The 10,520-nt window shown below is 48.1% G+C and overlaps 1 protein-coding gene across 1 annotated transcript in view; it reads right to left on the bottom strand.

The window, feature by feature from the left end:
- Nucleotides 1-331: 331 nt before the first annotated feature.
- Nucleotides 332-10,520, bottom strand: part of Flo1 (flotillin-1) — a 60,423-nt gene continuing 50,234 nt past the window's right edge. Inside the window, exon 11 of the mRNA XM_077675774.1 lies at nt 332-2,000. Coding sequence (XP_077531900.1) covers nt 1,968-2,000 — 33 coding nt within the window. The 3' untranslated portion in view covers nt 332-1,967. The remainder of the gene's footprint in view (nt 2,001-10,520) is intronic.

Raw genomic sequence — 10,520 nt, 5'->3', positions numbered from 1 at the left:
AAACACTTCTCAGCTGAACAACTTTCACGAAGTTAAATTTCCGTAGTCGTTGCAAATAACCACACAAGCAACTGACCTGTGGTGCGAATACTTTCACAAGCTGAATTTTGTACAAAATGAGTTTGTGCAAACTCTTGATGCCGGTGCTTGTGCTGAAGTAAAAGAATAAAAGCATAGATCTCAAAACAAACCCGCTTGTGAGGGCAAGTGACATTTCCATCCTTCATACATGGCACAGCAAAATCACTAGGCTACAGCGGCTGCGACACAAATGGATATGGCACACGTCTAGCATGCATGACAATGCAGCACACACACAGACACCCGTCCATACGAAACAAAAAATGCTTTTAATAAAACCACATGAGAGTATATCAAGAAATGCAACACTGAAAAAAATTCACTCGGGTAAACAGATGCTGAACGCCATATAAAACTCTAGACATGCAGAAAATGCAGCTGCAGACTGAAATTCTTTCAAAATGTCAAAGGAACTCGGCAACATACTAGGAACATGCAGACGGATGAGAGAGCAAGTTCATTTTAAAGGGCAGTCCTGCAATGAGAGATTCCTTGTGCAGTTCCCTCAAATGGCTTTTCAAGTGCTAAATGTTGTGCAAGCACTCAGAGGATAACCCTGCCTTGAGTATTCATGTGCCACGAGCTTAAAGCCGCAAGGACTAACTCCACTGTACACACTTGTTTCATGTTTAGGCATTCCAATTGGCTCTTGTTACTCCGTTTCTAGACATTCTTCAAGCTATTTAAGTGATGCAAAAATGTTTGCGGTTGACTTAATTTGTCCACATTTTACTAAAACATTTTCCATATGGACACGCATATAAAATTAAACTGCACAAGATCTCAGCCTCCCGCCAGAAAAGCTTCCCCACGAATGCAAGCATCAAAGCCTTATATCTGCTTTTGCGTTTTCTCGGCTTGCAAACCAGTCTTTTCAGTTTGTGGGTCTGGACAGGGCCCACAAACTGACTACGAATGTTATACAAAGCATTCATCCACATGATGTGTAATGCTCATCCAATTTATATTATATACACAATTTAAACTATACTTTGCACATGTTTGTGGCCAAGATCAGCTGCTAGGAACAAAACAAAACAAAGCAAACTGCAAATGGAGGGAACCCGGAATAATAAAATACTAATAAAAAAGGCTAAACATACCAGACTAGGCCACGAGCTATGGCTTTGCTCGTAAAATGGGAACAAGACCATGCTACCTGCAGATCAGCCCTCACAACTGCCCAAGGTTCGTATGCACCGAGCTCACAGTACCAAAGTCCGAGTTGATACAACTTTCAGCAGAAATTTTACCACTTGACCTGGTTGCACGAAAACAATGCTCAGCTGTTTTAAAACAGGTGCCGGCACTTTTGCACGGAGGCAAGCAAAGCTTTCGTAAATGTCGGAGAATGGTGAAAATGCTGCAAATGTGTACAGATAAAAGCCCCCAGGTTAGACAACAAAAAGCTGGCTTACAGAAAACACTGCTTAAAGGTACAGATCATCTTAAAAAGGAGTTAAAAACTACGCAACTGGTTCCACAAGCTAGCACAAAATGATGCAGCAGTTTGTCTGGCAAAGCCCGTTGAAAGCAGAATAATGTTGCTGTACACACTTGCAGATTCCTTTTTAGAGGCGTTGCCTTCAAGCTAAGCGACATATTTCACCTCACAATAGACCCCATACGCAGCTGCCCGCATCGAAGAGGACAAAGCAGATTACACTCCCAGTGTTTTGCCGAGCAACACAAGCCAAGAGCACGAACCTCCACAAGCAGTGCAACCCGCGAGAACAGGTGCACTCAGATACACCACCAAGCACAGCTGTGGTGAGCAGTTTCAAAGAGCTGCTCTGCAGAGTAACGCCACAAACAGTGCAGGCATGGATTACAAATTGGCTGGCACAGACATTTTCCTCCGGGGGCCTTCCAGCTGAAGCATCTCTTCACATGGCAGCTTGGGCAGTCTTGTTGGTGTTCTGAAGACAAAAAAAGACAGAAGAGAAACTTGTAGCAGCAATTTCATAGCCAATACTTAATACTGTTTGCTAAAGAACAGAGCAGAAGATGACTTTGGCTGGAATGTATATTGACTGGGGCTGCAGCACTTGGCGCAGCCCGCAGGCTGTGGCGAGCAGAGACTGGCGCCAGACATCACAATGTGCGGCAGTGGAGCAACTTGGCTCTTCCCTTCCAGCCTGGACCGACCATCGTCTGCCGGAGTTGAACGATTCTGGCCACTCAAGCAACATGGGACTTGTCGAGGATGTAGAACACGGCAGCACTGGGGTGGTTCGGTAATAGACCACCTTGGAAGTTGGCGTCTGTTGCCTTTGTGCTTTGCCTGCCTCCCACACCGATGCTACAGTGTACTGGAAGATGAGGTGTGTCGTGGGGGGACAAACAAATAGAGAACGAGGGCCTTTTTTGCGATAAAAAAATTGTATGGAGCACCGGCGTTCCCCAGAGAACTCCTGTTGCAGCCAGCGCCACCTAAAAGTTTTTTACACAAACTCAACAATTATTTAAGGTTTTATAAAACTTTATGCCATAAAATGGAGAATTAAGACTATTTAGGACAATAAATAAGGATGAATTTCACAAACAGAACTTGAGAAGCCAACTGGTAAGCAGCGGCCACCAGAGGCGCTGCTTACAACAGGAGCTCCCCAGCAGAAATTTCCATCGCAAAATGGACCCCATGCCAGACCCGGATGACGCATCTCTCTTCTAGTACATCATACCGGTGCCGTAGACAGGCAGCCGCGTGTGGAGGATCGTCTGAGTGAGACCATACCCACAAGCTATAAGGTTGTAAGGAGCTACAAGAGCTATAAGGAGCTATGGTATCAGGCACTGCACCATGCCATGCCTGCAACACCTGTTGTCACCTCTTACACTCCCTCTTCGGCAGATCGAAAAGAAAAACGCCAGCCATAGTGTAAAATAAATGCACTGCCCCAAATAAAGGGTTTCCATTTGTGGCATGGTTACCGTATAAACCGGTTATAGGTAGAGTTTTTTCAACAAAAAATCCGCACAAAAGTCACCCCTCGTCTTTATTGGGGAGGAGATTTAGGAGTGGCGCCCCTAGCGGCGCCAACGAGAAACTGAATAGAGGGGAAACAAAGCAGACAACACAGGCTTTTTCACATGGCCGAAGAGGTACCTTGTATTTCTGGAGAATGAAATTTAGCTGTTTATCTAATTCTAGGGAGCACTTTTGAGTACATGTTGATCTGAAAGAATTACTCTAACTGCACACATTTCCCGAGAAGATTTTGCTGGCTGTTTTACAGCGTTTTGTCCGAACTAAAACCCCACTTACCTGACATTCCACAGTCTCTCTACAAGAGAAGCTGCACTCAATCATTCTTACCAGGGCTATGATAATCCGTACAACTGCTGCACCAGAAAAGTTACTAAAAGAACAGAGGAGCAAATTCTCCAACGTTGTTTAGTTCTCGGCGTTCGAATTAAATTCCAGTTAGACAAGAAACTGCATTCGCGTCCTTGTACTGCTTCCCCGACTGGTGCAAAACTTTGTCTCCCACACTGAACTTAGTGGCACCCAGTAGCCGCTTAAGGCGGCAGAGTTGTAATACTTTCACATGGTTTCTTCGACAATGTACACACAAATTTGCGCGACACTGACCTGGTTCTGTACGCATGAAAAGAAGCTTCGGCAAGTTCACTAATCGCGCGCGGCTTTAGGAGCCACCAAACTGCCCTAACGGCTGCTCGCTCTTTCTTAGCGTGCTGTCGTTCAGGAGAGGGGAACAATAAGAGCAGTGACCTCCGGCATTTTTGTGTGTTTGTGTTGATTCCGGCAGTCCAATAAGCGCAGAGTGCTGGGGAAAGAAAAGGGAAGGCACGGGGTGGAGGCGGCGCGCCAAGCTTTATCCCCCTCCGTATCGTTCCCTGCTTCAACGTCAATTTGCCTTTCTTTGTAGGCGTTTATTTGCAGACAAAGCCACGGGTCGCATGATTGTTTAGACCAATGAGCGTTGGTGTCGCGGCAACAGCTTCTGTTTGAAACGTACTGGTTTTTTTCGACATGCTAAGGCTGCGCAGAAGGTGTGTGCTTATCGCCCGTTAAATTAGCTGGCCTGTGTCGGTGTGCAGTGCGCCCCATAGAGTTATGAAACTATGGTGTGTCCATCTCGCGGTTTGCCTTCAATTCCCTGTGCTTGTTCCATCACTGTCTGCGTGTCAGCTCACCCGTCTTATATGCGCTGCTGGCTCACCGTGTGACGTCTAATGACCACTGGATACAGACTCACACAACAGTGTGTGGTACACCGTAGCACTGCCTATTTTGTGCGGATTACGGGTCGTCCGCGCTGGGAGCGTGTTTTGCGTTGCTACCTGTAAGTATCACTGTCCTGACTGTTGCGCAACAGGGGCAAAATTAAAAAGAAATCGCTCTGTTATTGTGCTATGCTCATTTTTTTTTTTTTTTGTATGTTCGCAGAGCCGTATCCTGGCATTTCTTCATCAGCGCTTTCATCTTGGAAACATCAGCTTGTTTTAAGGGGGCCTGTGGCGTGATCGCTGCAGGTGACAGGTGCTAATGTTACTTGTACGCGTTTTTAATAGAATGAACGCGTTCTTAGACCACTGTCGCGTGCGTTTTGAAGCGAAGGTTGCTAGCGAACAAAATATTTTGAGAGCAGCTTTTAGCATGTTCAAGTTGCATTTCGGCGTAGCGTGTACTGTGGGTGCTATGGGGTATCTATCTTCTTCGCAAGCGGGGCCTTATAAATTGCCGCACTGACTCAGGACTCCATTCTTAGGTATGGAACTTACTACGTAAACACACGGTTCATCAAAAGTGACCTAGAGCCAAACTTGCGAATTTTCGAAAAACTTGCAACTTTCGGCCGCTTATCGTGTTCACACCGGGCAGGTTGTCTGACGGAACAGCTGTTCTTTTAAGTCACTGTCTTTTTACTGCCGTGAATGATTGTAAAGCCTTCTGGGTCGGCTTTTCATGTCTGCGGCGATTTGTGTGCTGTTATCATCATTTCCATCTGAGATGTGCCTGAAACACTCTGCGCTGAGGTATACTTCAGACCGAGTCCAACGTTCCCTCAAAATTGTAGCTTTGATATTCAGAGCCTGCGTTGGGTTTCCGGCTGCGGAAAGCGGTGCAGGCTAACGCCTCATGTGTATTTCGTAGATTTCCACTGCCCCACTGCGCATAATTTCGCTGTACATCAAAGGAATCTTGTTTGACCGACTAGTGCCCTATAGAAACCCATGTAATTTTGTCGTTTGTTTCCCCTCTATAGAAATTTGACCGTGGTGCCCCATAGACTAAGTGGCGCCACCTATAGGACGATCTCGTGGCCAGTAGCGGTCATTGGAAGAACGTAAATTGTTGTCTGGCAACAATGTGCAAGCGTAGTCCGTCGCCATCGCCCTTTGTGTCTGACTGCTCTCTCTCACTATCAAGCCTTCATTTATTTGCTTTTCTCTTTTCTCTAGTTTTTCGTCTTTTACTCGTCTTGTGTGTGCGTGTGCGTGCATTTCTGCACGTGTGCTCCGAAATGAGCAGCGGAAGTCTTCGCCAGTTCACCACTGCACTTAAGCTGAAGCGATTGAGTCACCGAGCAGAATGGTAATATGGCGGCACAATGCCACTTTGGCGTTTCGGAGAAAAGTGCGGTACTGGCGGAGCCAGAAAGCGAAGCTGTGCGCTTGCAACCCCCGGAACGGATCGTTCCGTGAACGTCAACAGGGTGTCTAGCAAATTGTCTAATTCAATTTCCCTGACTTTTCCAGGTTTTCCATGACCATTTTAGTTGAAATTCCCTGACCAATACAACACGCGCTATTTTGTGGAAACTGTCCGTGAAGCATATAAAAAGCGTAGAGAAAACACATTCTATCATACGGAAAAACACATTTGTTGCAAGTGCCCTAATTCTCAAAAGGCACGTTGATTAATTTCAGTTTGTTCAGTTTGAGGTTTGCTTGCCTTCAGTTACGGCTTCAGAGAGTTTATTTCATCTTGCGGGATAGAAGCTTCAAGTTGCGCTTCAGCAAGCACCTTTTGCTTTTTTTCTTGATTGTTCTGGCTTGACATGCAACGTGAACCGCATGGTGCGTTGCGCGTGCGCGCTGCGCGTGCGATTTCGTGCGTGCCTTGTGCGGCATTTTAGAGAACGCTTAGAAGCGTTCGCTCGAGCTCCCGTCACCACTTCGCGGTCGAAGCCGCCGCTGTGTTGCCGCCGCCGGCAGCACCACTCGCAGCGTGCCGGTAGTTCCGCGGCAGCGTCAGCGCGCCTGTGACGTGCGCGGCGCGTTTTCACGAGCAGAAAACACCCCATGCGGTTCGCTGGATTCGCGCTAAACCACGTTCCTTTTTGATTATGTAATTCTGGCTCATGATGTCATAAGGAAGTTCTTTCAAGATTAGCTCCCAAAAAGCGCTGCCTTTTAAAATTCGCTCGAAAAAAAAAGCCCGTTTTGCGTGCGATTTGGGCACCACCTAGACGTCCCTCTGCCGCAAATGCACCCAGCAACCTAAGCCAGCTGCGTGAACTGCGCGGCGAGTTTCTGCACGCCATTCGTGCGCGGTATTTTCACGGCCGCGTCGACGATTTCGTGCCTGCGGTGGCTCCTTTCCTGCACAAGCCAGTGCGTTTGTGCCTTGAGTAGCGTTTTTAAAGAGCGGTTAGAAGCGGCCGTTGGAGCTACCGCAGTACTCCGCGGCCGCCGGCCGGTGCTGCCGCCATGTTGCCACCGCCTACCGTTCGGCACGCACCGTGCGGGTGGTTTCCGCGGCGGCGTCAGCGCGCCTCGGGCGTACGTGCCGCGTTTTCCCTTGCAGAAAAACCAGAAAACGTTTCATGCGGTTCACGCTTTCATCGCGCGCGAACGTGTTGCGTTCGGTAACTTCTTGCGGGCCTCCAACACTGGTTTACCCTATTCTAAAACTGTGTGGGCAGGCCCCAAAGTGGTTTTCCCTGACTGGTATTACTTGATTCAAAAATTCCCTGACAATTTCCTGACTTTTCCCGGTGGCTCAAAATTCCCTGACTTTTCCCGGTTTTCCCGGTCGCTAGACACCCTGGTCAAGCGGTGCACCCCATGTTGGAGAACGAAGTGGCGAACTTTTCGGGAACTTCGCTCACGATCGCTGCCGGTTACAGCGCAGGGCATCTGCGGACCGGCTCTGCAAACTGTACATTGAGTGGATAGCCGGCGACAACGAAAAGACATCTACAGGCCGGCTGCGAAGACCATCCCTCGTGACCATATCAAGCTGGTTGTCCTCTTGGCAGTCGCTGCCCGACGACATGGTTGCACGAGCGTTTAGTAAGTGCTCCATCAGCAACGCGCTAGACGGCAGTGAAGATGACAGCGAAAAGCCATAGAGAAAAAAAATATATAAGAGAGGACACTTAAATTTTTAAAGTATTGTTGCTTATTAGACTACACACTTTTCTTTACATAACAAGTTGAATAAATGTGAATGTAGATTTTGGTGGCTTCTTTTTATTTATGTAACAAGTTGAATAGTTGTGAATGTAGATTTTTGTGGCTTCTTTATGCACAATATGAAGGCAAGCCTGACCAAGCCGCAAGCGGAAGCTATAGTGCCTAGAATATACAGTATATTCTAGGCACTATACGGAAGCCGCCATTTGGCTCTTTTGGCAGTGTTTGCACGTGCGTTTCTGCAGCCTCGTGCAAACTTCTCTTGGGCAGAAAGAAACGCCTAGTGCTTTCTTCGCGGCATCGGTTTTGCTTCCTGAACAAAAGGTGAGACTTTTTATAAAAACGTGCTGGAGTAGAGTATCATATTTACGTTTCCTTGTACTTCAAACGGTGCGAGCATTGCGTAGCTTCAATGAAATTAGACATTGCTGGTTTTGCGTCTTTAGGATAAGAGCTTAGGAAACGCACCGGAAATGCATAAGAGACCATTTTTTTTTAGCCGCACGTATAAATAGAGAGTTTTCGCTGACTGTTTTAGACTGTCTGCTCAGGTACCGGCGGCCCGCTCAGCGCAACCAGAGCCAATGCCGCTCACGGCCAAGCGTGCCACGCTTGCTATCGGAGCGGACTGGACTGGACCGTGAAAAATGGTCAGCTAAAACTCGCTAATATTTTAGGCAGGTTGTGCAGTTTGCTGAAGCACTGAGGGATGTCAGTGGTACGAGCCCGTCGCCACATGTAGCGTTCACGTGCCGTAAACAACGGTGGTGAGTTACTTGCGGAAGTGGCCAGCTTGCCGGCTGTCCGTAGGCGAAGCAGGCGTTGTGCGCTGTGGCTGCACTGAAGTTACATGAGCCGCACGCTGCGTTGAATTATTCTACCAGCTAGCCATGGCTATGTTGGCCAACTGTTACTGCTATTATTTATTATGCCTCCGTACACTGATAAGCTTTTACACGTGCGCCATTAATCGTGCGTTGCATGCGTACCCGGCGAAACCACTCGCCGATGCCAATGGTGTGCACGCGTCGCTTCGCTACGGCGCATCAAGTGCGGTGAAAACGCGTCTTTAGTCTGTAGATAACAGCTTTCCTCGCGGCAGCGAGAGTATGCCAAGAATTGAAACCTTCAAATGGGGTCTTCATTTTACATTGTATATCCAGGGGTGAGACAGCCCAAACAGATTTGGGAGCAGTTTTCGGAGCAGCAAAATTTCGATTTTGGAGCAGAAGAATCTTGATTTGGAGCAGTTAGGGACATTTAATACATCGTCTTGTGAGCTTAAAAAATCATTATTTCAGCAATTTGCGCGGGCGATTTTTTCACGCACGCGCTTCTGCTTCTAAGTTCTACTGGTTTTACCTCGGTATGACGTGTGACGAGCGGCAGTGGGATAAGCCCGACGACTTGTGGCACTTTGAAAGTGCTCCAGCTGGCGCCGCCGGAGATGTTTAGGCTTACCACGGTGGCGGATATTTGATTGGCGCTTTCCCTAGCGGCGCGGATGATGCTTTATAGTGTCGTTTTAGACTACATTATCAGCTCCTTTCTTGCACAAACGTATTCGTTTGTGCCTTCAGTGATATCTTAAAGAGCGGTTAGAAGCAGTCGCTGGAGCTACGCATACCTCTTTGCGGCTGGTGACGCCGCCATGTTGCCGTCCCCGATCGCGTAGCGCGTAGCATCATTAAGAAAGACGTAAGACCGTACATTGTACAAAATCATGCAGGTGGTATTCGCGGCAGCGTCAGCGTGGCTGTGGCGTGCGCGGCGCGTTTTCACGAGCAGAAAACGCCCCATGCGGTTACATATTACACTATAACCATGGGAACGAGGGTGCAAAGCTGTCCCCACCTCGTAGCACCCACAATTTCTCGTTTCTCTTTCCATTACTAATGGTACACGGTTCGATTTCGATTCTAAGTCGACCCCCCAACATTGGATTGTCAAATTTGAAAAAAAGGGTCGACATACAATCGTGTAAATACGGTAACTGCACTACCTTTTTCCTAACTGGTGATATTGTGTTGCGGCTGCACGCAACACTGACAACAAAACTGCCGTTAACATTAGAAAGTTTTAGCAGTCCGTCTGTTCTGTTGGTTACTTTGTTACCGGGTTGACCGGGACCAGTCTGCGCCTGCGCGCGCGGAAGGGCGAGGAGGCGCGGACAAGGCAAAGGCAGGCCCGCGGAACTAATCCCCCTACCGCTACGAATGCCCAAGTGCCCAGTCGAGTCCCGGTCAGCACGGTAACTACGTACACGGCGGAACAGACGGACTGCTGAAACTGTTATCAAATTTAAGGGCTCCGTAATTGTGGCATTTTTTTTGCCGTTTTAATGCTAAAATTATTATTTTTTGTAATCCCAGGCTGCGTTGTACGAACGACTGTAGTCACGGCAACAGTTGAGCGTCTTCGAGCTAACAGTCGCATATCCCAACCAGACTACCCGTTTCAGTCTTCAGGGCGCAGGTTCACCCTATGGTCATTTGAGTAGCGTTACTGTTTAGCCACCTAGATTTTGGCATTAAATTTCACTTTGCATACATCAAGTGTTATGTTCTATGGCAACCGTGTAGTCCTGCAGCTATTGGGCGCTGCCTGAACAGGTCGCGGCGCCGCAGCACAGCCTGCAACTTTCGTGTCGACCGTTCCATCCCCGAGGCTCGCGATCGCGCTTCGAAGCACAGCAACACCTCAGCATTTTATAGCACCACAACAAGCCAAAAAAATCACTTCACGAACCCGATTATAGATGCGCGCACCGCGTTTCGCAACTCAAGGACAAACCACGCCGAAGTCGTAGGCCCCACATTTCAATGAACTTTTTTTCGAGCCGCGCAACTTCCCGTAATCTGGCACCAATCTCAAACCATATCCCCGCGTTAACGTCACTGTTCAGAGCCACAACAGATAGAATGAATAGACTGGAACCCAGCTGATAGTGTAACATAAACCAGGGAAAGTATTGGCGATGCGCACTGAGCGCGTTGGTAGCAGCCAGATCAGGCGGCGGCCATGTTTGTTGCCACAGCGATGCCTAATCG

The sequence above is a fragment of the Haemaphysalis longicornis genome, unplaced genomic scaffold, assembly GCF_048455015.1.
Source record: "Haemaphysalis longicornis isolate Haplotype H1 unplaced genomic scaffold, Haemaphysalis longicornis Haplotype H1 scaffold_1, whole genome shotgun sequence".
In the NCBI taxonomy this organism is placed as follows: Eukaryota; Metazoa; Arthropoda; class Arachnida; order Ixodida; family Ixodidae; genus Haemaphysalis; species Haemaphysalis longicornis.
Note: the sequence above shows the minus strand (reverse complement) of the source record. Positions and strands in the feature narration are given on the sequence as shown.